A 27471-nucleotide genomic window follows, 5' to 3' on the forward strand; every position below is an offset into this window, starting at 1 on the left:
CGCGGCCGGGCTGCGCCGCTACACGGGGCACCTCGGCGCTGCGGGCGCGCCGCTACACGCAACGTTACGGCGGCCGGCGGGCTTCCCCGCGCCGTCAGCTGATGGGCGCCGGGCCGGCCCCGCGGCAACATGGCGGCGGAGATCCACTCGCGGCCTCAGAGCAGCCGGCCCGTCCTCCTCAGCAAGGTCGAGGGGCACCAGGACGTGGTGAGCGCCGCGCTCCTCATCCCCAAGGAGGACGGGGTTATCACGGCCAGCGAGGACAGGTGAGCAGGGGCCGCGGGCCGGCTCGCCGGGGCACCTCTCGGCGCCGTGACGGCCCGATGCCCCGCGGGGGTCCGAGGGGGCTAGGCCGGGGCGCTGGTCGGGACAGGCCGGCAGGGCGGGCGCGGGCCCTCGGCGGAGGGTCGGGTCCCCTCCGGTCCTCCCCTCTCACCCGGCGGTTCCCGCTCCGTGCGGGGCTGGGCCCCCCATCCCGCAGCTCCGGAGCCGGGGCGCAGCGGCTGTGCGGTCCCAGCGGGAGGTGGCAGCCAGCGGGAGCCAGCTGAGCTGGGGAGGCGCAGCGCTGGATATGGGGTGAAATTCACTTCGTAGGCTCCAACTTTGCCAGGAGGCATGCGGCCATGACTCTTTGCCTGGAGCCGTAAGGAAATAACCGAGGTGGCAGTTCGAGGGAGGAAAATATCGTCACCCGGCTTCCTGCTCTCGGAGGGAGTCTGCGGGCGGGAGCAGGGCTGGGAACGTTCCCCTGCGGATGGGAAAAAGCCGTCGTACTTCTCTTCCAGCCCTGCGAAGTACATGGAAAAGTACAACTCGTTTGTGTGTGTGGAAGGGGTCTGCAGCGGTAATGAGTAGAACCGAAAGTGTAGGGCTATGTTTTCCTCTGCCTTCAGCTGTGTTGGCTCAGTCACTTGCAGGCGACTTTGGAGCTCCCCAAGCTGCTTCAGAACAAGCCCATTCTGGTGGCTCAGCCTGAAGGTCTCAAGCCTGGCTGAAACCGTTGAGAGAGTGAGTTGGCAGATCTGAGGGGAGAGGTGGTGATGAGCTGCTGAGAGCAGCGGTTTCTGGAAAGGAAGGGAAAAGGTGTTCAGGTTGTAATCCCCATCCTTGATTCTTGGCTCATACGGCATGTGAAACATCTGTCACGAAAGCTGGTAATGGCATTAAGCAGTTATTCAGATGAAATGAAAGTGGAAATGAGGAAGCAAGTAGCACAAGATTGTTGGCTAGGAGGGAGATGAGGGGTCTGCAGTGTAGTGGTGAGAGCTGGAATTTCCACCACGCTATGTGGAAAGTGACTTTTAAATATGAAGAGGGGTAGGAGATTCTTCTTTAGAGCTCCTCGCCTGTAACTGTGGCAGGGTTTGAAAGGAGTATGCAATGACTGGCGCTGGTTATCAGGACTTCTGAGAAATCAGAACGCTCTAGTCTAGCCTTGCTTTCTGTGGAGAGGTGGTAAGAATGTGTTTTTCACTAGCATGCTAAGAATTGTTTTCAAGTGCCAGTTGAGCTTTTTAGAAAGCAGGCAGTAAAAGTAGTTGAATTTGGAAGGGGAAGACTTAATAATTAGTTCTTTAAAGTGGCTAAGTGGATCCCACTCCCTTTTTTATTTCCCCTGAAGATTAGCACACTTAATGCTTAGATGAGCTATTGGTTATCGGGACAGGAGTAAAAGCTCATTACTGAAGTCTAAAAGTCTGAAGTACAAATGCTGTAAGTTTGGAGTAACTGAAGGCAAGGTTTTCCTTCTGTTTAAAAATTATTTGAAAATATTTTTCTGAGGCACTTGGAGTCAGGCTCCTATTCCTGAAAAATGCTTTTTTCAGCTATCACATTGGGTGCTTATCTTAATAGGTCATTAAAGAAGTGCTCTTAAGCGTGTTTAGTGTTGTGGTTGTACCATCAAATTCTAGCATGTAACAGATATCATAGTCTCCTTTCCCAGGCTTCCAGAATGATGGAGCTGTGGATTCTGGAAGCATTCAGCATCTTGACCCCTTGAGCAGTAATACATACTGCTGCTTGTTGAACCATGGCAGTAATTGTACCTTGCTTACAGCAAGCATTTACGCTTGGATGTGTTAGCTGTGTTTTCTGGCTTTGATTGAAAGTTGGACTTGGGTTAGTCTCTTCCCTTCCTGTGGAAATGACTTTCTGTAGTACATGTTGGATAACAGGTTTTGGATGGGACTGAGCAGCTTCCTTTTCATTCTGCTCTTGCATGAGATTGTTCTGGTATCTTAGTCATGTGCAGGATGAAGTTGGCCTTTAGGGTGCAACTATGGGTTGAATCTTAACCTTGTTTTGATGTGCTTCCTGGCGGGGAGAAGAGGAAATAGCAGTTTTTAGGAGTGGGTATCTGAGTTAAACAGAAATTCGTGGTGCAGGTTTGCAGAGGCTTGCCTGTAGCAGACAGTAGCCTTCAGACTTAAAGGTCTAATGCTGAAGGTTAGCAGCCTGCATGCTTAGACTGTGTTGGTAAGAGCCAGGGATGCAGCAGCATCGTTATCTGGGCAGGTCAGATACAGACTTGTGCAAGGAGGGCAGAGGCCATTACCCACGTTTGATGTATATATATTTCTAAGAGAAGATTTGGACTCAGGGTTAAATTCTTGTAGGCTGCCTTACTATGGGAGTTTACTTAGACCTTTAAGCTTTCAGAAACCATTGCACTGTAGTATCTCTTAATATGGGATACCTCCTACAGTACATCAAAGCTTACTCACATACACTTCACCTACAGTTTAGCATGTTATCAAACTTACTGCTCTTCTGTTTGTTTACTATAAACAGGGTGTGTAGGTGTTAATACTGCATAAGTGATGATGCTGCTAGCAGCAAGCATAGTACAGAGTTGAAGATGTGAAAGTACTGCTGTGTACACGGAGAGAGTAGTGCAAAAGCATGTTTGATTAAATCTTAATACAGCTAAGGCTGTCAAGTATTTCATAATAGCCAGTCAGAGGAATGTGTTTACAAGTTAAGTAGTGAGGAAAATACTGGTGCACAAACGTTTCCCAGCAGTGTGGTAGATTATCCTCTCATTAGAGGAGTCGTAGTTCTTTCTAGTTTAAATTGTATTTTCTAGAATGAGAAGTAACAGTTTTTGCTGTTGGTGGTGGTTTTGCTTGTTTGTTTTCTGTTTGGTTGGTTGGGGTTTTTTTGAGAGTACAAAAGATGCCACTGTAGATTTGCGAATACAAATAAAAACCTAGCTCTTCTTTTTAAAGTTTTGATGCTGAAAACGGTAGCAAGACTATACTTGCAGGGGTTAAATTACTAGTTTTCCAAATCTGATTTTTGGCAGGATACTTGCCATCAGTGAAGCTTTCTTAGAACTTACCCAGAAAGGATAATTCGCTCTGTGTCCCTCTGTGTCTGACCTTGGCTCACAGACAATGTTTGGAATTGTTGCAGTGTGTACCTCAGTGTGGGCAGAGGCTCAGGTACCAGCTGTGAGTTGGATCTGTCTGCTCAAGGCTGGCTTGTGTTTTCTCAGAGCTGATATAGGCCAGTGTGGGCTGCACAGATGTGATACTGCCAAATCTCTAGACTTGGCCTTATCATCCTTGTTCTCAGCAAACAAATACCTAAGGCAAGATTGGTGTTTCCCAGCTGTAGTTGGGGATACTGAGGGCTTATAAACTAGTGTATAAGACCCTAAATGCAAGGTGAAGGTATTGTGTATGCTGCAGGTTAACGGGATCTCTAGAGTCACTAGTACATCTGCATGCTGGTGTTCTGTGACCATTAGCAGCTGCTATTGCATTGGAACTACTTCTTAAGTTGTGGTATTAAGTTTGGTTGGGGTTTTTTTCTGTTATGGAACTTAAATACTGGTCAAAACTAATGTTTTTGTGAGCAGAAATGAAATAAAACCATCAACTGTGAGTCTTTGAGATTGCATTGCATTCTGGTTAAACCAGTTTCCTAGTGCTGTTTTGGGAACATGGTCAATAGCAATGTAAATACTTCTGCTTCATTTTGACTACCAGAAAAATGCAGTCTTCTGTTTTCTTGCTAGGAAAACAATTGTGATTACTTTCAGGTAGGAAAGCAATGGTTAGTGGTTTGAAGGTGTTGGGAAGATGCAATTCTTGGAGCAGGGCTAGTGTATCTGTGTAGTACTTGCAACAGTGCTGGGTTGTAACAAGTCTGGGTTTGCGTGCTAACCTTTCATCGCTTCTTTCTCCCTGACATACATGCATTTGGATTTTAGAGAGCAGCTTGTGTGGCACAAGCACAAATACTGTTGGAACGCTAAAGGATTTTCTCAGTTCTCAAACCTCAGATTTTATCACCAGCACTGTTGGGTGCTTCCTCTATACAAGAAACAGCTATTGAGAACAATGGGAATCTTTAGGAATTGCTAAGGCCACACTTATTATTGCTTAAAGATGTCTTTTTGTGCCTTTCTTCATGTTACTGAAAAAAAACCCCAAACAAGTGAAAAAAACCCTTTGAATTACTCTTTTATAAACACATGTGCTTTCCAGCTGTTTTAATACTCAGATGCTAGGGAAATTTGGAGGTCTTTTTTAATCTTGTTTTACTTCCTCCTGGCACTCGCAGATATCTGAGCCTACTGTAATTTTAAAAGTATGTATCTATCTCTGGGTGCTCCTTAAGGAGTTTCAGCATTTTCACATCCTTACTGAGACTGCTGTCAAACCAACCTGTGTTTTTTCCAGGCCCTTAATAGGGAAAGCTTAAGGAAAAGTAAGTGTGGTAGCCAGCTCTTCTCAGGTGCTGAGCATAGGCCTCTTTGTTAAATAAAGTTCTGAGAGGAGTGCTGGAGTTTCTAGGATTGATGTAGTAGTTCTCATAATAAAAAACCCAAAAAATAATGGTAGAAGGAGACTGTGGAAGCAGTATTACTGGAGGACTTTTCTAGTCCTTGGACCTAGAACTGGTACAAATTAATTTGTCCTAACAAAAGTTGATGCACCAAAACCGGTGTCTGGGAGAGAATTGAGAAGTGGTATTTTGGCACAGGTTATTTGCTGACTGCTGTAAAAACAATCTCTTACAATTTTGCTCAGTCAGAGCTTTGTATAATTAGATATAAAGCTGTCTTGACAACTTATCTTTGCAAACATGAGACTAGTGAAGTCTAAATCTTACTTAAACCAAAATAAGAAGCTTTCAGAAGTCAATTTTGCTAACTCTTGCAGCTGTTTGCTTAGGCTCTCAATTTAAGTGAGGGGCTGTGTTACTGATGATCAGTGCACAGATTATACTCCCAGGAAATAATTTGCTTAGAAAAACCAAATCCTTGCTTCCTTGATGTTAATTCCTAGTTTAGTATAATCTACCAGAATACTGAGAGGAAACAAAGTCTACCTCATGAATATCAGCAGTGCGTGATCTCAGTCACTATGATAACACCTAGTATTTTTATATTAAAAGTAATTGCATGATTTTAGCTAGAAGTGAAAGAGTTGAGTTAGTGAGTTTGGAAACTACTATCTGAGATGTTCTGAAGAGTTTGAATATGATGGAGCTGATTTAAAAAGCAGATTAAAAAGCCATTAAAGTGCATAGGTGCTAAACCAAGTCACTGTCATTTGCATCATAAAAATGTCTCGGAAGCATTGTTTTTTCTCATGTTACCAAGATAATAGCAACTGCTCTCCTGAAGTGTTACCTTATTGAGGATGGGGCAGGGTGCAGATTGCTGTAAAAAGAAAGTGATAGCTTTTTCTCTAATGCAGAATATCTTATGGACCGGAGTGATATGCATTTGCCACTGAACTGGTGGAACAGTGTCTTGATTCAAAAGCTGAAAATCATTGTTTTGAGGCAGTGTGTACTCAGCTGTATTGATTTCAACTTTTAGAAAAGGAAAGTAGTACATTAAGGGTGGCTGTTTGCTTTATTTTTGAGTGGTCTTTTAAAGAAAAGCCCTTAAATGGATTACAAAATTAGAATGCTACCTTTATATATTCAGCCTCAGAAGTGCTAGTCCTGGTGCAGGATACCAGTTCCTTCCTGTGCTTTATTTGTTAAACTTACTGGCAGTCCCATATGATGTTTGGCAAATCTGTCCCCTGGTTGGGTTGGTTCCTTTTTTTAGCCAAAAGTAAATAGAGCAAGTCATCTCAATGAACTCTCTTGGCACTGTTTCCAGGTACACATATTTACAGATCATTTAGGTTTCCATTTAGGAATGAGGAAGTTGGATTTAAACAGTATCAAGAAGGCAAACAATAGTCTGGAGAGGAAATTTCAAGTAGACTTAAAATAATACTGTGTACATGTGTGCTCTTAACTTCTTGATGTAGATTCCCTTCAGATGTGCCTATTGTAGGAGTGTTTTTAATTGACAATAACCTTCCACTTCCTTGCTGACTGTCTTATATCCCTCCTCCCAGGATTAGACAGTCATGAGAGTGGTATAATGCCGAATGTTCTCAAGGCCGTTTTTCCTTCCAAGTCTGATTCTAGAAAACTACAAACCTAAAACAGTGTTATAAAGAACACTGGCATGCTGTCATATCATCTTGCCAATTTCTTTCAATTCCCTTGTGACTGGCTAATCAAACCTGTTCATATTTAGGCCAGAGGAGCAGTGCAGCATAGAGGTGCTGCTAAAGTTGCTTTTCCTTTGCATTCGTACATGAGAGAGTAGAGGCATGGCTAAGAGGAAATAACACTGAACTAGATATGATGTCCCCTATGCATCCATAAGTCAATATTTGGGGCTGGAGATGTCAGTAATGTGCTGGTCTGGAGGATGAGGTGCTTCTCTAATAATATTTAGTATCTGGCTTGCTGAAGGATGAGTTGCACAGAGAAGCTGTAAAAATTCAAAAGTTCAGACTCCCGCAATAGAATTATTTCCCCCCCCCCCCTTTTTTTTTTTTTTTATTTAAACATATCAAACACTTCATCTGCTCTAAAACAAGTTGCGGTTTGTTCTGCCAAAGCTGTAAAGTTCCTTCAACTTGAATGTGACTTAAATCAGCCAGAGCCAAGGAGAAGGAATTAAAAGGGTACAATGTGTAGCAGTTTCTGTGGTGAGATGAAATAGTATTTCCATTCTATACTTGCTAAAAGTCCATATATAAATAGTTTTGGAGAAGATTCTTCAGAATCCAAAGGTGGCTATTCTTAGTACTATTATTCTTGTTATGTTAAAGTACTATTGGAGTACTGTTATTCTGTTATATTGTTCCTCTAATGATTATGTTTGAGTTGCACAAAAGCTGGAAGGATTTGAGCTGATATGTAAGTAAACTGGTTAACTGTTTCAGATGCAAGGGATGATGCACTTAGTTAAAACTGTCTTTTCCCTGCTCTTTTCCAACAGAACAATACGAGTATGGCTGAAGAGAGACAGTGGACAATACTGGCCCAGTATCTATCACACCATGTCATGTAAGTACAATGCTGGAGATGGTAAGTGGTGGCCAAGCATGGCATGGGTTTTGTACCTGTGCTTTGTGTGGGAATACCTCCTTCCCATTTCTCCAAGTGTTGGATTTGCTGGATGATCTTGAAATTGGGAACTTTGCAGCAACTCTGGCTCAGACTATAGTTTGAAACTAGCTGCATGGTGGGTGAGATCTAAAGCAGCATTCTGTCAGAACCGGATCCTTCACCACATGAATCACTGTGTGGATCTGCAGTTGTAGATGTCTCAAATGTTGGCAAATAATTCTTCTGCTGAATAAGTGACCTTTTCAAATGACTAGCTTTAAAGTTCAGGCATAAGAATATTCTGTGCTTTCCAAGGTTGAAAGAATCAATCTTCTTTCTTAGCCCCCCTTTCCCCCTCTACATTTAGATTATTAAGAGAACAACACTGAACAGCAGCTTCAGTGTTGAGTAAATCTTGAATGTCAGTGTGCTTTCTTGGTTTTGGAACATCAGGCAGCCTGAGTGCTTTGCTGTAACTTCTTTAATGTCTAGTTGCTACCTGGACAAATATCACGTATAAAAAGAAGAAATACAATGGCAAAACAAAATATCGTAACACAAAAGATAGTCTTTGGAATGACAGTTCCTGAAGTAATTTCCATACAAATGTTCAATGAAAACCAAAGAATTGGACTTCATGGTATTCTGTGCTGCCTTAGCTGCAGGCTCAGTAGCCTACCATCTAGGTTAAAAATGTGAAGTCTAATCTTTTCTTTTTTTTTCCTAATAGTTGGTCTCAATTACAGCAGTTGCTCCATTTCTTAGTTTTCTAAAACTCTTCAGATTGTATATAGAAACCTACAAAGGTTTATGCAAAACAGCGTGTGCATGTAGGTAGTTCCAAGGGATGGACTTGTCCTTATGCAGTATGACCACTGTAATGGTTCCAGTATGTTCCAGACTGTGCTGTCTTTAAATTTCTACAAACACCTTCAGGGCCACATTTTCTGAGGGTCCTGGGGGAACAAGGTGTTGCTTTAGAACACTGTATCTTTCTCATCCTTGTAATTTGCAAGTTAAATGAAGACATATTTCAGTGAAATTTTTGTGCAAAATTTCATTAAGACCCTTTATTGTATTTTTGTTGTCATTGCTTTTCACATCTATTTTAGCTCTTAATTTCAAGAAAGGAAGTAGGTCTTTAGAGGCTTTCTGCTAAAAGATTGTGTGTAATCTCAAAAACATAAGTCTCCTTAATGTTGCGGATGTTGAGACATGATTCCGTATGAAGTTGACATGCAATTGCCTATTTGTCTCTAGCACTTTATCTCTCTCTAGTGATACAGTCCTCAAATGTAAAGAACAGATTATTGTTGTATACAACTTAGGGATCCTCTTGAGATAATTTTAGTGAGTTCAAGTTCTTAAGTGTAACCAGCTGCACATGCTGTGGTTGCTAACTAAGCTTTCAGACTGTGTAAAACTTCTTGTACTCAGTTGCATCCTGGGTCAGGAAATCATGTTGCGTATGCTTCCTAATGATGTATCTGAGCTACTGTAATAGTGTTCCTTCCCTCAGCTTCACTGTCTTACCAAGGGACGCTATCTATGTAGACTAATTTCAATCAAGCTATTTAATTTTAATCAGCTTTTGTCTTGAGTGAAAAAAGTCATAAGTCATCTGTATCTTAATGCCTCTGTTTCAGTAACTGTTATGTCTTTGCCTTTTTTGACAGCACCATGTTCAGCCATGACTTATCATCATGACAGCAGAAGAATATTTGTAGGCCAGGATAATGGGGCTATCATGGTAAGTTGCTATGACTTTTCTTCAGTATGTAGATTAGAATTGCTTAGATTGTGAGCACCTAGTGTTGCTGGCAGCTGATAATTCGTTTTTTTTTCCTTTGTTTTTGGAATGCATCTACTACTAAATGGCTGAACTTCTTGACAGTTCGCCTGAGACATACATGGGAGGACTGCAGATTAGCAGAGGTCCTTCTGGCTAGATATGAGCCAGCTACCCTCAAGAAGTCATTGAGCCATTAGTGTAGCAGTGGACCCAAACAATTGTACTTCATCAAGGAATTATTTTGAGGGGTACATTCAGCTGGGCAGAGTGCCATGGTAGTGCACTAACAGTGGTTGTGAACTGTAGCTACCTTGCATCTGGACAGAAGTATGGATCTGCTTGTACCTCACCATGCACATTTCTCTGGATGCTCTTGCTGCAGATCTTTTTGTGATATGGAAATTTCAACACTACCTCTAGAATGACAAGAGGCAGGGCTGGCTTCTTTCTGGGAATTATTCTGCCTTTTTATACCATCACTGTAATTGCTTTCACTCTCCTGGAGAGCAGATACATATGGCAAAATAGAATGTGGGTCTGTATTCTTCCCCTCTTTCCTTGGCAAAGGAGGGGAATCTTGTGACTCTCAGATGCTTTAATGGTGAAAATAAGATCAAAATCATAATTGTCTTATAAGGAAGGACCCAGGGTACTGCATGAGTGTCATAAATAGTGATTCTGCTGATAAGTAGGTGTGAATTGCCTACACAGAACTACAGAGAATAGCGATTCTAGTGACAACTACTTGAAATTGTAGCTGAGACTTGTAAAATTTCAGTAATGGATCAAATAGAAAATACTCGCACTTAAATCTGTTCATTATGAAGTCTCAGATACTTAAATCAGAAATACTACTATGTACAGTTTTGTTTGTTCCTGCTGGGGCCAAATGAGATCTTATGTCTTCCTGTATTCTTCCTTCAGCAAACTAGATACTGAAATATGCTTGATGCTGAAAGGATGCTCCTTATTGAAAATTAAGTTCACTAATTACTGCAATTTACAGTTGGTGTCTCAGTGTGCTATGCTTCAGCCTCAGAAACTGCTAGTTTTTACTGAGATATGTATGATATTTGCTATGCAAATTCTGGCCTTTGAGGTTACTGTTCTTTTTTGGGGTATCAATATTGCTTATGTTACTATGGTATCTTTTCTAATGGTTCCACTTTGCTTTTAGGAATTTCATATTTCAGAAGACTTTAATAAGATGAACTTTGTGAAGACTTATCCAGGTAAACTCTTAACCACTGTTTACACTCAGATTTGCGTGAAGAGAAGGCATCTAAAATGCTTGGAGAAATACGACATCATCACAGATTAATCAAGTCCAAATATGCTTTAAGTCTGACTGACCTTCTAGATGTCACTTAGTTGGGATAACTGCCATAAGAAAAATGTTGTGTTATTGAGTAATCCTCTGTCAGCTGAGTCTGAGTTGCAGTCATTAAGTTCAGTACATCATTAGTCTGTGAGTGTAAGGAGCCAGAACTAGTGAGTTAATCTTTGGCTCTTCAACTGTAGCTCTGTTGCATGAATGTTAGGGTAAGCGCTTACTAAAGGTGGATATTGGTGTTTGCAATTTTCATCCTCACTTTCCATATTCATTGAGCTTGGTTACTTGTAGGTGAAGATAAAGAGTCCTTGCCTTCTCTGTCATCTTAGTTTTTTTTTATCCCTATTGCTCTCCTAATTATTCTGGTACATTGGGAATAGGGATTGTTCTTCTAGTATTTATGGAGATGCTAATTTCAGCATTTGTCTGCACATCCTTTAAAGAAATACAAAACTCAATTGCTGGTTAAAATTGGAATATTCATGTGAAAGGCTTGATGGAGACTCTTGAAGACTGCAGATTATGTAGCAAAACAAAGCGCAGTTTGTCTTATGACTCCCTGTCACTGATAGAAGCAATGTTCTTGGTTAGGAGAAAAAGACCTTGTTCTTAAAGCAACAAAAAACCCCTTTATCCTAAGGAAGATGACTTGACATCTCAGTCAAGGAAACTGCTTGCATCTTGGGGGCTGGGGGGCTTCTTTCTAATGCTTATAGCTTCTTGCTTAGTGGCAGCTTTCTAAACAGAGTTGGGTGGGATTTGGTTACTATCACAAGTAGCAGTTTGAATGACATGGACTAGATACACTTTCAGGTGCTTAAAAGCATGGATCTGAGCATAACTCCCCTGGGGTCAGGCACTTAAAGAAAGCAATTAAGGTTTTTTAGATGTGTTACAGTACTCCCCAGAAGTCCTGGTCTAACTAGAGGAAGCTGAAGATTTGCCGGCTCCTTAACCAGAGCATCTTGGGTATCTGGGCTGAACTCAGTTTCTGTTTTTGTGGGAGAAAGACTTAAATTAGCTGACTGACATGTTTGGTTCACTTAAGCTATTCAGAAGGCAACTACCAAACAGAACAATGCTAACCTTTTAATTTGGCTTAGAGGCAAGTATAACATAACTGTAAAAGCATCTCCCTGGGGCATTGCTTAGATATCGTCTTCAACCTATGTCTCTCTGAATTAGAACATAAGAACACATCACCTTGAGTTTTAGGAAAAACTGGCCAGAATCCTTTTTTTTTTTCCACAGCTCATCAGAATCGAGTGTCTGCTATTACTTTTTGCTTGGCATCAGAGTGGGTTATCAGCACCGGTCATGACAAGTGTATCAGCTGGATGTGCACCAGGAGTGGAAGTATGTTGGGAAGGCATTATTTCACCTCTTGGGCTTCATGTCTACAATATCCTTTGAAAAATTATTGTGACCCTGAAACAGGAGAATATTTTGTTCCTTTAGCTCAATTGGTTCCCTCCTTTTCATATAAAAGGCTAGACCAAAGTATCTTACATGTCTGCAAACCTAATTAGATGTTTAATACCTTTATTTCTATTAGCTGTTGTTAGTAGGAAGGGGATGTTGTGACCTTGAGTTACAGAAATCACAGTATATACTGGTTCCTAATTTTGAAATGTTTGTCTGTAGCATCTTGTGGCAGTGGCTTTTAACTATCTGTAGTCTGGCCTGTATACTTCCTAGGCAAGTTGCTTTGTTCAACAGATGCTAGTTTGCATTTGAGTCCTTCAAGAGCATAAGACATCATGAAAATCCTTTGCTTTAATTTTTCTGTGTTTGCTCATATTAATCTTTTCCATTTTTAAGCTCTGGGGTACTTTGAAACTTTATTCATTACTCGTAGCGATTTGTCTACGTGCAGTTTCCTTTCCTACAGATTGCTTTTAACTGCAACATTTGTAGTTTAAGAACTCCAGTTGTCTATTCAGTTGCAAGTACTTCAAGCTATTCTTTGTGCTGCATAAAAGACTTACAAACCCAGTAGCTTAAAATGTAGTTCATATGTCATATGAGTTAAAAACTCATAAGCAAAACTCATAAGCATGAATTAAATAAATGCTAAAACTATTTTTAGCACTTGTTAATAGTAGCAGTTTAGATGTGGCTGGATAGTAACTGGAGGGACTGGTTGGTGTATGAAGATTAATGCAGCAATGCAGAAGTGGCATGATTCAAGCTGAACTACATCTCTTTTAAAAATAAAGACCTCTCTAGAATTGTTATATACCTGTGTAGTGTGAAGAAACTAAAAGGAAAGCTAACTGCTTGGTTGCCAGCAGCAGCTCTAGCCTTCTGTGGTTTCACATCTGTGCAGACCCTGCCATACTGACTGAAGAGCTGACTGACAGGTTTGTGTTGTTGCATTGTTCCTCTTTTTTGCTGTCCTTTGACGAAGTGTCCCACAAAATATTTCATGTACACCTCACCTCAGCTGCATGCAGCACAGAGCGGTGTTAATATTGGTATATGTGTTAGGAGAATAGCTCACAGAACAGTCTGGTGCCTCTGAGTCTCACTATTTGAATTCAGTGGGTTCTATAGCTAATACTATCGCAAATAATGGAACTGTGTATTATGAAAATGGAGGAAAGAATATGACCTTTTCTATTAAGATAAAAATAAATTTCCGCTGAAGACTGTGACATTTGAAAATGCATTGTAATTTATCCTGCCTTTGGACTTATGTTTGAAAGAACTAGGTTTCTGGTGTGTGTAGTAGCTGCTGGCCTCCCTATCAGGAGTTTCCTTAGGAGTTATTAATGATCCTATGTGTAAACTTCTGAAAACCACAGCAGAGTGCTTATTCTTTGCTGGATTAGTGGGGATAATGCTTGCCTGAACTTCCAAGATGAAGAAAGGATCACATGGTCACAGACTTAGTGGATTTGTTGAAAGTGAATAGTTACCTCAAGATTCTGAAGGCTTAAGAGATTTCAGAATCTCATCAGATGTCAAAACTTCTGTTTTATCTCTTATGGTGATGGGCTTTTTGGTACATTGACTTTTTAAAGTTTAGTCTTTTCTGTTGTGTAGAGTAGGCTACTTGCTAGCTGCTGCTTGTGGTTTTTGTGTGGCGCCAGAAGGACATGTGAGATTATACATAACTCTTGGGTTATGTGGTATCAGCTGTTTGGGTTTTTCATAGCTCTTGCATATATCCTGAATATCAAAAGTCTTGTAAAGGTGGCAAATTATTTAAATCCATACAGCTTGCTGTGCTTTAGTTTCTGGAGGCGGTAGTTATATAGTTGCAAAACCTGAATATCAGAAAACTGTTATGAAGTATAAGATAGCCCAGTATGCCACCTTTTTAATAGATTACATGTTAGGGTGTGGTGTTGCTTTTATGTCACTGTTAAGTAACAGAACTCTTTCTGAAATTCATTTCAGTCTTTGATATTGTGCTCAAGGACCTGCATTAGTAAGCTTGAAAGTGCAGAAAACGGAACAAGAAATTACATGGTCTCACCTTCTCAGTAGCTAGAACATTTGGAGTATACTTCTACTGTGAGGTAAACTAGCTGTAGTGAAGTAAACTAGCTGTAGAGGGTCAATGTCATTGTATCTTAGTTTTCTTATCCTGAGGGCATCAACTAGTATAACATGCCAGAAAACTTAAAAGAGTCTATAGGAGCAGGTAGTAGCATTGGGTAAGACTGAATGCCACCCAATGTCCAGTGAGGTGCTCAGTGAGTAGCTCTGCACTACAAGAAGCAGCCTGAGGAATTCTGCATTGCTCGTAGACCATGAGTGTGTTCTGTAAATAGCTGCTAGAAATGGTCTAAATCTTCTTGTCCTGACTTAAACAAGGGGATGAATTACCTCATGGCTTCTCCAGTGGCTTTCTAAAACTTTTACTTGCTTATTTTCCATGCTGTTTTACATGCACATGTAGGGAAGTGTGAGGAGAAGAGAGGAATGAACAAGTTTTAACTGTTATGGTCTCCATCCTGTTTAGAAGTAGTGCCCCTCCTCAGTGGCAGAGCATGAGAGACTGAAAAGTCCTTGATCAGGGTAAGCATTACTTAGCAACAACTAAAACAAGTGTGTTCTCAGACTAAAGTTGAAAACACAGCACTGCACCAGCTACTAAGAAGAAAAATAACTGTTACAGCTGAACTCAGGACAGGTAGTTATGTAAATATTTATGTGGCACATTAAAATGTTTTTTTCCAATTTGTTTAAACTCTGTAGCGGACAACTGTGCTATCTGTTTCAGTTCCGTAAAATACTCATAAACTCAAATGGGGCTTCTCCTTGACGGGTGTTCAGATATGATCATGAAACTCGACATGCATTCGTTGGTGATTATTCTGGACAGATCACTCTCCTGAAGCTTGAGCAGAATACATGCTCAGTTATCACAACGCTCAAAGGGCATGAAGGTAGAGTAACTCTTCCTTTTAATTCCACTTGACCCAGATTATAGTACCCCTTTGTAAATTAGGATTATGAAGTTTGATGTCTGCCTTGTAAGGACAGACTTTGGGTAAGCAACTAGTGCAGGGTAGTAGTTATCAGAAGCTGTTCAGGGCTTACATGCGACTTCTTTAAGAACAGTCATGTTCTTGTGAGGGTTAATCTTAGCCTTGTAAATAATGTAAATACTGATGTATTTACATATTTGCAAATATGTAAATACTGGTGGGTATTTTTATCATAGATGAAAAATAAACATATGCATTCAATTAAACACGAGTTATCCACTAGATGGCCACCTTTAAAAACTTTATTCTCCCTACCGTTGAAAAGGAGGGATGAGAATGTAGGGTTTTCTTGGTTGTTTTTTTTTTTTTTTCCTGGAGACCTTCTAGTACTATAATAATACCTAGCAAGTCCCAGTCTAGCTTCTAAAAAGCCACTTAATTCTGCTCAATACAGACTTTGCTGTTCTGATGACTCTTTACGAGGCTCTAGTTTAGTTTCCTACATTTAGCTGAAACTAAGCTATATGCAAGAAATCTAGAGAGCCTTTTAGAATCAGAACTGTCTAGTGAAAGACAGATGTCTCATCCCATGTAGTATAGCTGAAGTCCTTATATCAAATGAAGAACTAAATGGTCTGTAACATGATACGGAGTCACTGTCTGATGTAATGAGTAAGGCAAGAATGCAAATCACAGACAAATGTACAATTTAATAATATACTGAGAGAAATAAACAAGACTTAATGCCTCTTCCCATGTGGTACTGGCAACTTTCAAATCAGCTGACTAGTTTGCATTTGAGTATGGGTGAATTACTCAGGATCATGAGTCTGATCCACTGGAAAAGGCTGCCTTGTTTAATAGCTGTAAGTATAGAGCAGACTTTGTTAAAGCCGAATAGGCTCCTGACTTACAGATGACTGTAGAATTATCATGCTGGTTTTGAATGCAGGAGACAAGTCAAGATTTTCAAATGCTAAATGCCTCTTCTGCTTTAAGCCAGAATTTCAGATAACTTCATTAAGAGCAAAATATTTCTCTTGGCCCTTTACCTCTGTATGCTTTTGCACTAGTCTGCTCAAGTGCAACTCCTTAAGTCTGAAAGGAGTATGTCTTGACACGGCACTGCATATAGTGCGTATTCTGTCTACTGCTTCTAAGCTCCAGCTCCAGCAGTGCTGTCCACGTAGCAGACAACTTTGGCTTATATGTAAGTTCCCATCTGTATGGAGATTGTGATCCTCAAAACACGAATTGATTTAGTATAAAAGATTATTAAATCGGAGGGGCAGAAACAGGTTTTTCTTCAATGGGTGTAATAGTAGCTACTTTTTTTCCTCCACAGTATTTGAGTAATACTCTCAAGGCCTGGTAACTCTAAACTTAAATGGCATCTGTTTCTTCTCTGAGTGCAGCTTTGTTTGCCAGACCTCAAGTCTGACTTCATTTTATTTCCTTTCTAGCTCTTGCCTTACTGTGACTTCATAATCAAGCAGTGTGTGCTTTGCAGTTTAAATGTTTTTAGAGCTTGCCCTTCAGTGGGTAACTACCTTTTATGCTGCAGATGCCCACTGTGCTCTAACACAGCTATTCCCAGATGGATCAGTCTGAAAAAGTCTAGTCCTAAAGGGTGCAAGAATAATCTTTTGCTCCAGAGACCTGGAAGGGACTGATTTGGGCTGTAAGCTACCATTCATCATGCTTTCAGACTAACAAGTTTTTTTATGAAAAAAAAACCCCACCAACCAAACAAACAAAAAAATCAAATGATGCTTTAAAGGGAAGGATGTCTGGAAGGGAATAAAATGTTCTTGCAACTTCAAAACTATAGGTGGTATGAGTAACGGAATTACTTCTTTAGTCTCCTGCCTACATTACGGTATCCATGGGTTCAGTATAAGACTGCTACTGTAAGATGACTGTCTGAACAATGAGCTGCGCAGCCAGGTTGGGCCTTCTGAGATCTAGTTTTATAATATACGTTGTGGCCAGATTTGCTAACAGCTGTGAAACTGTCAGTTTCTTATTCCAGCTATTACAACTTTTAAGGTTGTAAATAGTTATGTAACAGAGTTGGTTTAGCTGTGAACACTGCATGCTGTTCCGAAACTGCTGACCAAGCATCTTATTGTGTAGTAGATACTAGTTTCTACTTGGCAAGTTTTAATACTTTTTACCTTCCAAAGATCACATTAGCCTGCCAGCTGTTAAAACCAACTACCTAAATACAAGGGGCAGAAAGAAAGTAACTCAAACTTTCTGACTTGCGATTTGAATCAAACTTTCTTCTTAGGAATGTTTTGTTTTGTTGTTAAATGCTCTTTGCCTCTCAAGGAGGATTGTATATTGCTGTTGCATGATGTTGTTTGCCTTAGAGCTTTCAACCTCTGTTGCTGTAGTAAGGGACTGTTTCAGGTTTCACTTTAATGACCCAGAAGAGCATCACTGTGTTGAGGAGTGACTCCCTTAGATCTAACTGCAGAATGCTCTTTCCTAGGAAGTATTACTTCCCTGTGGTGGGATCCAGCTCAACGACTGCTCTTCTCAGGTGCCTCTGATCACAGCATTATCATGTGGGATATTGGTGGAAGGAAGGGACGAACACTGCTGCTTCAGGGCCATCAGTATGTAATGGGGTCTTATTTTTCCTACATGTTCCATAATGAGCACAGAGTCCCCGGAAGAGTAAATAGCATGTCAAAATATATGAATCTTTGTGAATAAGAGAGAAAATAACTTCTTGCAGAACTCTGAGGGGGAAGAAAGTCAGTACTAGGATAGTATTACTGATAAATCTTTATTTTTGCTCATGTTAGATACTTTTAAACCATGATTAACAGGAACGTAACATAAAAGTAGGTTATAGGAAAAAGGTGGATAAAACTCCTAAATCATTTTGTTTGGATTTTATGTAAAAGCTGCATGCTTCTGTGTTGTAAATACTTCACTGAGTTGCCTGTGAAGTTGGGGCTAGAATCTATGTATATGTGTGTTGATGCACCCATGTAGAATAAACTTCAGTATTTTCCTGTTCCCAGTTATCCTCTCTCCGTGAGGTGATACAGTGATTGGCTAAATCATAGGGGTGGTCTCTTGACTTCAGGAAAGTATGTTACATCTCCACTATTCTATGGATAAAGTAGTTAGTTGTGTTTAATCAAGTCTTTGTTTTTTTACAGAGACACAACACTAGCTGCCATTTTTTAAATCTAGGGCCTTAATTTCATCTGACTGCAGTTCACCACCGAAGATATATTTTACTTTAGAAATGCAGTAGTAGTAGAGATCTTGTTTATGTTTAAAGATGTATTTGTATAGTGCATTCTCCTCTTGTCTAATTTCATAGATGTCTCCATCCACCTTTGATCAAGACTGATAGCCTTAGCCCTAGCCCTCTTGTTAAATCTTGAGGATTTAGTTTTATGGCTAAAGAAATAGTTAGTAGAGTACTGGTTACAAAAAAGTAACCGAAGTCAGTGACTGGAGGACTTTATACTGCTGTTACTGCTGCATCATATGTCCTGGTGAAGACTTGTAACACTGTTAGTTTCTCTTCAAACATCCCACTTAGCATCAAACATCATACTGAATGGGAAAGTAAGTTCTTCTGAGTAGCAGAATGGCTTTTTTAATTCAACTTGGATGTTGCAAAGCAGTCTAATACTGTTGAGATCCTTTGTTTAGCATCTTAGGGCAGACTGTTATTTTGCCATGCCTTTATTTAGGATTAAATCGTCTTACTGGTGAATGCATGCTTTGCTTTGCAGCTACAGACTTACTGTGATTTGTTAGCAAAAGTGGAAGCTCCATCTGCTTCCTAGCTCTATCTTGAAACAAATATTTCTTATTATTTTTCCAGTTGTCTCTGTTTTGATAACTGGCTTTCCTTGCCAACACAGAAGAGTATTTGCGTGCATGCTCTGAGGCAGTTGACACTCAGCTCTGAGGCAGTTGACACTCAGCTCACTGTCAGTGCTTGCTGCCAGCAAATGTTAACGTGGAACTGTACCTCTGGTATTCCGGTCAAGCCTGTAAAAATGCTGTTCTAGGCAATGTCCTGAGGGCAGTGCTCAGGTGACAGCGTCTCTTCACCCATCTTCACAGCTCTACTTAGTAGACTTACCAAAGTGTTTGGAAATAATTTTTGGCTTCTTAGGTAGCTTTAAAAGAATAAATCAGGATTCGCTGGGAAACTAAGCTTTGTTTAAATACCTGTGGGTAAATAGTGTCTACTTTGTTTGCAGTGACAAGGTGCAGGCTATCTGTTACATACAGCTGACACGACAGCTGGTATCTTGTTCAGCTGATGGGGGAATTGCTGTTTGGAACATGGATATCAGCCGAGAAGAGGTAAGATCATAACCAACGTCAAAGATTTCTTTCTACTTTCTTTTTACTTAATTTTCTGTTCAGCCTCCCCCTCTTTTTCAGAGGCTGATGTGGCTTTTCTTAGTCAGTTCTGCAGGCTGGTTTTCTTACATTACCTGAAACTTTAAGGCTGAATCATATCACTAAAAACTGCTGGTTCTAGTGTCTGTCCAGGCACTTCAGAATGTAGATATTCAGTCCCCACACAGCATTTTTTTAAAGACCTTAGTACACAGCAACTGAGCCTGGCATGCAGATTCTTTTTGTGTCAATTCATATCCATCATAGAAGCTGAAAATACATATATTACTACTATTTTTGGTTAAACTGTAATTATAGGAGTTAGTTTTGGTTGCTTCCATAAAGCAGTATTTAAGGCTCAGCTCTATTGCTATTCCTTAAATGCAAGTGTCATGGTTAAGAACTATTTTCTTTTTCACCTGAAACATACTGGATGCTGTATGTGAAGCTCCTAACATTTTCAGCATGACCTCTCTTCAAAGCTTCTGTGATACTATGAAACTTTATAATTGTAAAGAGTTGACTTACAATACAACTGGGAAAACAAGATGTGCCTATATCTCTTTTGGATCTGCCCACAATAATTAAGGGATCTTGTAAATAATAGACAGTTTTAATACAAGTGAAATAATACAGTTAGCTTAAAACAGCCATGATATCTCAGAACTCATTGGAAAAACATAATCAAGCCCAATCCGAAAGCAAAGAAACTAAATGTTTGAAGAATGATGAACGTAATTCCTCAGAAACACTAGCTAGTGAGTTGTGTTATAGGGCATCTTCAAATATGCACATGAGACTGGAAGACAGACCTGTTTTGATTAGAAGGAATAGTAACTCTGCTGGCAGTGTTACTATGATCTCAATCAGTTCCAACTGTACGCTGGTAGTAATGTTGGCAGGTTTTTACCTCCTATTTTATGCTGAAATTAAGATGAAAAGATCAGGAAGACATCCTGTTTTTCTGTTAGAGGGAGCCAGAAAGTGGATTGTCTTCTCAAAAATGCTATTAAGTGAAAACTCTTATTGTAAGTAACTGAAAGAAGCAATATGGAACATCTCACTTGGGGGAAAGGTGATTCATTTCCTCTGCTCTGCTCCCCACCCCCCATGCTAGACTTGTTACTACCCTTTACAGTATTTTCCACTAGTGTGGAGGAAGGAAAGGGATGCAGTCAAGGTTGAAGATGTAGGAAATGGACATCTGGTATTAATAAATATTCATGGTGATATGTCTGACAATACTATTGTTTTATTACTATCAACAATGGATTTAAGTGAATTCAGGAGAAAAGCTTTGTTGTTCCAGCTTTCCTCCTGTCAGGGGAGTCTCCCTGAAACCCATCAGATGTATAAGGATTTATAGAATATACATGTTCTAATTCAAGTCTGTATACAAAAAGTGTTGTGCCTCTCTTCCTATTCCTTACAAGGGTGCTCAGTTAAAGTATCTGAGAGTGTTAAAATGTGTGAAAGCTCATAAGTATTTTTATTTGGCCTAGTCCATTTATGGCAGGAATAATATGTTGGTGGGAGAAGCGATGCTTAATGAAGGTGTGAGCAGGAAGGAAAATGCATATGAGTTCTTAATTATTTCAAACTGCCATCCTAGGGAAACAAAATATGTTTACTTCCAGAATTTACTTCTGGACCCTGCCTCTTTGAGAGGATGACTGCCTCGTATCCTCTACAGTTTGGATTACGCTAGCCCTTAAAGATCATCTAGTCAACCAGAGCAGCAATCTTTGAATGCCTGCAGTGAATTTAATAACTTAAGTGTTTAAATTAGGTTTCTTACTAAGGCAGTAACATAACACACTGCTGTAGGCTTAAAAAGTATAGGAGGTATGTAGGTAACAGATAATTGTAGTCTTGGATTTGGAGTCCTGGCTTTTGTACTAAGCTTCCTATGTACTATACCTTAGGCAATCTGTTGTTGTAATGTCCAGAGCTGAGACAGGGCATCTTTCCAAATAAAACTTTACTTTGTGTTCTTAAAACAGACTTCTTTGGCTGTGTGAAGGCTGTATAAGGAAAAATAATCCTGATTGCTTATATCTCTTGCTCTTTTGTAGGCTCCTCAGTGGCTAGAAAGTGATTCCTGCCAGAAATGTGAACAACCTTTCTTCTGGAATATAAAGCAAATGTGGGACACAAAGACATTAGGGTTGAGACAGGTGAGATTGCTGTTTTGAGTGCTCAGCTGTATTTCAGCACTTAAGGTAAATGCAAGCGGAAAACTACTAAAGCTGTTAGATCTTTTAAACTGTTGGTATTTTTGCTGCTTTGAAGTGAGAGTTTATTGAGAGGTCACAGCTTCTAGGCATGCTAAGAAATTTCCAGATTCTATGGAAATTATACGTCAAACTTCCGTCATGGGGCAAAGCAGGCTGTGTTGTCAGCACTTTGTTGGATTTCTCTGAATATTTCTATGCGCTGGAACTGTGGACAGCTAATCCTCAAGCGTTGTGTAAAGCAGCACACAATGCCCCATAACTGAGCGAGTTGCAGCCTAACATTGTAGGGTACTAAGTTCAGTGAAGCAGTGATGGCCCTGTTCTTACAGTCTAGAATGTAAAAGTTTTGCAGATAGCTTTCTTTTTGGAGGTACTGGACAGGCACCAAGGCACTTATCTATTTCTGACTTCCTTAGACTATTATTTTCTTGGTTGCTTGTTCAACCCCTTTTTTAATCCTGCTCCCAGAAGGAGCTTGCAAAAAGAGGAGAGGATGTTCAGGGACAATATGGAGGTAAACCCATTAATGGCCAGGAAGATTGTACAAGACTCTAGAGTCCTTGGTCTTTGACATAACAGAAGACTTCCTAACAGGTTGCTTCCTAACAGGTTGCAAACCAGAAGCTGTGTTGGTTTTATTCAGTGAGTGCTTGGTAAACGACACAGTAATAGTGATTTGTTTGTTTTCTTCTTCCTCCATGAAGCATCATTGCAGAAAATGTGGGCAAGCAGTGTGTGGCAAGTGCAGTAGCAAACGGTCAAGTTACCCAATCATGGGATTTGAGTTCCAGGTCCGTGTCTGTGATTCCTGTTTTGAGTCAATCAAGGATGAAGAGTGAGTATTAAAGAATAATAAAATAAAGTAATACTGCTGAGGTATAGAAATGCTTGTGCTTGCTCCATATCCACGCACAATGCTAGACTGTGTGACTGTTGACCCTCTGCTGCTAGGCCACCTTTTCCTTGGGCACTCAAAGCACTACAATAGCAGAGATCCCTCAGCTGGCACTGCAGACTAATTTGGATTAGATGTGGTATTACAACTTTTTCATCTACTCTATTTCTTATTTTCCATGAGCTCAGATCTAGAGCTGAAACATTTGTCTCAAGATTTCTGTTTAGCTATATGCTATTGATGGCACATGGATTAGTTCATGTACACTTACTGAACACTTGCTGAAAATTGCTTCTATGGGGATATTCTTCACAGCCCAACATTATTTTTCCCATGCAAGCAAATGGGGTTAAACATTGTTTGCTGTCTCATTAAACTGTTTTTTATCTTGATAAGAACAGCACTTCACGGTCTTGTCATCTCCTTGGACATGTGGTGTGCTGAAGGACCAAAGTACCCAGATGCCAATTTTAGGGGTGTTTGGTTTTTTTTTGTTATGGTGGTGATTGTTGGGTTGGGGGTTGGTTTCGTGGTTGACTCGCTATAGCCAGAGGAAAAATGTAGCTGAGCTTGACTTAATAACCAAGAGTAGAATTATTTACTAATGTGCTGTCCCACTTCTGCCCTGGTACTATTAACAGGTTGCAGAAGACTAGGAAATGTCACACCTGTATAACTACACAAGCAGTGCCATAGTATGACTTGCTAATTTAATTCTGTCCCTTTTAACACGGCACTGCAGTTCTCAGGACTGATTTGTTAGTCCTTGGGCAAGTTTATTTTCTTGTGAGTTTATTTTGCACTGCTATAACGATGCCATCAAGCTTCGTCTGACAGCTGGCTTTCATTTGAATTGTTCTCATGCAGCCGTACTTCCTTGGCAACCTTTCATGAAGGAAAACACAACATTTCACACATGTCCATGGATATCTCCAGAGGGCTAATGGTGACTTGTGGGAGCGACCGGATTGTGAAGGTATTCATGTACCTCTTTCCTGCATTTATGAGAGATACTTAATAGAGGACTAATGTTTGTATATACTTTTTTCTTTCTGACAACTGTTGCTACAGAGTTTAAAACAAGGTCAGCAAGAATCCTATTTGTTGCAGGCTGTTCTTCCTGCAGCTGAGTGACAAAGTCACCTAAAGTGACTCCACTTTATGGAGTTTAGCTGTCAGAGCTGGAGTGTCCTCTGGACAACCAAAGCAGTAGGAGAATGGGCCAGCAGCCTTAAAGGCACAGACGGGATGAAGCAGACTTCCTTAACTCCGAGCTCCCTGGCTTCTTGGACCATTGCAACTAAAAGCCCTGGTTATGAAACAGGGACATGAAAATCAGGCTAAGTGTAGAATCTTGATGTGCTTCAGCTGTACATCCACTATGCATGTCAGAACTGAGACTGTTCCAGTCTATGCTGGTTTTGTGTAAGCCTTTTTGTAACAAACTCATAGCACTTTTTAAAACACACCTATGGAGAACTGCTACAGGGGTCTCTTGAGCCTGAAGTTTGACTTTAGGTTTGTAAGGCTGGTGTAACTCAAGTATTTGCTACTTTGTCTCCAGGGAGGTATCTATGTTTGGTTTTGTGCCTGTTACAGAAACACCTCTTGGGTCTTACAATAATGCTGCGTAATTCTCTACAATATTTTCTTCCAGATCTGGGACATGACGCCAGTAGTTGGTTGCAGCCTTGCAACTGGCTTCTCTTCGCGCTGATCTCATACATGACAGGTTTATGCACCTTATGTACAGCAATATGCACCGAACGGATGGAATTGTTCTTACAATTATTACCGCAAACACCGGCCGCTTGATTCTTCCCTGCTGCTGTTCCAGGATGGACAGTCACCTTTGTAGAGCACGGCTTTTCTGTTGGGCTCACCAGGAGTCTCCTTGGTGCGGAAGTTCAGTTTTGCAGCCTCTTGGACTAACTTAAAATGGCTACTGGCAATATGACCCCTTGATGAAAGGACCTGTTGTTTCTCAGTTTACATACATAGTGTTAACAGTGTGCTATCTCTGCTGATAAATCTTGTACAGATACCTTGTAGCTAAACCATTATCTGAGTAAAACGAGTGTAGTAAATGCAGTTTGTGCAAATAGTAAAATAACTTATTCTCTCTTCCAAAAAGCAGTTCTGTGGAAATACATTTGAGCAGTCACTGTCTAAACTGCCTCGAAAAGGTATGATGGTTATTCTTATGGAAGGAGGAAAACTTCAAAGTGGCACGTAACTTCTTTCAGATGAGACAGTTGGAGAACCTTTGATCACACAAGATTTCCTTTATTGGCTTTCTTGTAGTGTTTGTCTTCAAGTTCATTTACTAGTGAAATCACTTTTGTGGGTCAGCTGTTCTATTTAGGTAGCTGGTGAGGCTTTGAACAATTCTAGGCTCTTTAGGTAGTGTTTTAGCATAGCTAATAAACTTCTCTCATTCTTACGAAAACATGCAGCCCAGCTACTCTACTCTAAAGACAGGCTGTAGGTATGAGCTGTATAATTTGACAACTCTATAATGGTGTTAGAATGGGAAGTTAAGCAAATCTGCCTTGTCAGATATAACGGCTAAGGAAATATGGCCAGCTAAATTTTAGAGACTTTTTTTCCCATGGAAAGGCTGATGTTTCTTTAATGATAGGGAACCTGTCTCTGCTGAAGTGTGGCATAAATTCAGATGCTACCTTGATATTGCTTAAAATGGATAAATACAGAGCAATAATTACTGAGGTACAGAACAACTGCTTTTTTTTCCCCCTGCACTTAAGTGCGTTGATCCCAAAATACTTATTGATTGTTTCCTGTTTGAAAGCAGAGAAGTATAAAGAAGAACTGGGAAGGTTTTGTGACTGCAGTTGGCACATACAGAAAATAATTATTGAGATATTGTCAATAAATTAGTGTGTCAGCTGTGTGAGTTTCCTACATTTGAAAACTGCAAGAATTTACTTTGACGCTTCTGAAGCTGGGGTAATATGTCACAGTTTTAAGCTTGGAGCTGTTTAGATTTTTCTAAAGACAGAAGCATATGTGTGAGGACAAAAACTGTGGGTAGGTAAGCTGGCCTGGAATACGTGGTGTTGCACAACTGTCAAAGGTAATAGGCTCTTTCCGGCAGAGGACTTAAAGGTTAGATTGTCCTTATTTACAGCAACAATCAAGTGGTGCTATGTGTGTTGGTGAATTCAAGTCCTAGGTGTGTAACTTGACACTAATAACCTGCACTGGACCATGCTGTAGGCTGAAATAGATGAAGATCATGGTATTGTTAATATGTCATGATTCACTTTCATTTTAAGCCAAAAAGCTGATAGTCTCCAAAGGGCATTAGAATCTAGAATATGTTACTGTTATTTTGAATCTGGTTTTGTCTGATTTTTGATGGGCCTTCTCTGGAAGTTTGGCAAAGAGTCTTTTAATTTTCTAGGCTTATTGGGCCACCGAAGAATAAATAAATCCCTCTTTTGTGGGCATCCCAAAACTTGCCATCAGTTTGGGATTGGAAACTTGTCATGCTGATTTGTCTCATGCCTTGCTACATGCTGTATAGCTTAGTCTTTGTGAAGGCTTATTTCTAAGCTATTGAGAGAAAATCAGCTTATACTGGAAAAGAAGTTGCAGCTTTCTGCACTGAAGGCCTTCACCCTTGTAAATTAGAAAGGAGGCTGGGTGAATAAGCCTTGATAATGCTCTGCATTCACTTTCAGACTTCTTAATATCTGGCTCTGGAAGAAAATAGAAGCCTTCCTCACAGTGTGTAAGACAGAACATGAATTACATTGCTAGAACTGTTTAAGATTCTACTGTAGTAGGTAAGGAGGATCTAGGATCAAGAGTTGGGAGATTGATGTAGATGTGGGAGGAATAGCAGTTTTTTCAAACTAGATGTTCTGAAACTTACACCAATGATACCGAGGTGTAACTCCTTTGCAGCTAGCACTCCTGAGCTTCAGCATTTTTAGTTACGATTAGTCAACGTGCCCCCTGCTTAGCCTGCAGCTCCCCTCTTCCCTGTGAATACTTCCTCTACTTCTCTGCATTACGTTTTTGCCTCTAGATAATATATTCTCTACTACATATTGTTAAACCTAAGGAATCTATTTTCTATAATTGATATACTTAAAGATAGCATCATTTTAGATATAACAAGACAATTATGGCTGCTAAATCATTAGTCATTTAGGTATATACTCTTGGTGTTGGATGAGTAATGCTTACAAACCACTAAAGAGATAATGTTTTGTTTATAAACAACTATCTTGAAGGGACACATGCTCTCCTGAATCTGAACATCAGCTGTAGTGTGCAATTACTGAGAAGGCTTGATCTGAAGCATTTCTAATCCTGCTTGTATAACCTCCTTCACTGGGGCAGGGAAAGGGGAGCAAAGGGTACTCATATGTGCTAATCCTTTACTAGTTGTATTTCTGTACCCTGCGTAGTTAAGAGATGCTAGATGAACCTGTCCCTTGCTCCTTCTTGTCTGTTTTTTAAACTTTGATTACATGTATAATAAAATATTTCTTGATATTCACTTAGTCTATTTGAATGATCCATCTTTTCTTCCATTCTGTGAATGCACAACCCCCACTGTATGCTCTGGCTCCTCCTTTACATAGCCCGTGTCCGAATTCTAGATTGGAGGGGAAAGCTTGTCATATGTGTTGTATTTGGAGCTGAATGAGCTGCAGCAGTGGGGTTAAAGGCCCAGAATGAACCAGTGAGCTGACAGACAAACAACTGCGGTGTGGTCCCAGCTAGGGATTTATAACCCTATCCTGTATCCTACTTGCCAACCCATATAGACCCTTTCTCTGGTTCATCTGGTTCCTCTTCAGAGGTCTGCAAAGGTTCTTACAACATAAAGTATCAGAGGATCAACCCCTTCCCTGAGATCCTTTGGACCTGCAGTATTGCAGAAATACTAATTTGTACTGGATGGGATAATCAGACTCTACAAT

The 27471-nt window shown here is 40.3% G+C and overlaps 1 protein-coding gene across 1 annotated transcript; it reads left to right on the forward strand.

Moving 5' to 3' along the window:
- WDFY1 (WD repeat and FYVE domain containing 1) lies at positions 1-27044 on the forward strand. The gene is made up of 12 exons (XM_065675013.1): positions 1-266; positions 7313-7380; positions 9099-9172; positions 10392-10446; positions 11799-11949; positions 14835-14947; positions 17487-17613; positions 19234-19339; positions 21454-21555; positions 22320-22450; positions 23378-23486; positions 24168-27044. Exons 1-12 carry the CDS (start codon positions 130-132, stop codon positions 24225-24227), a joined length of 1233 nt encoding a protein of 410 aa, XP_065531085.1. The 5' UTR covers positions 1-129; the 3' UTR covers positions 24228-27044.
- Positions 27045-27471: the final 427 nt, after the last annotated feature.

The sequence above is a fragment of the Lathamus discolor genome, chromosome 3, assembly GCF_037157495.1.
Source record: "Lathamus discolor isolate bLatDis1 chromosome 3, bLatDis1.hap1, whole genome shotgun sequence".
Taxonomy (NCBI): Eukaryota; Metazoa; Chordata; class Aves; order Psittaciformes; family Psittacidae; genus Lathamus; species Lathamus discolor.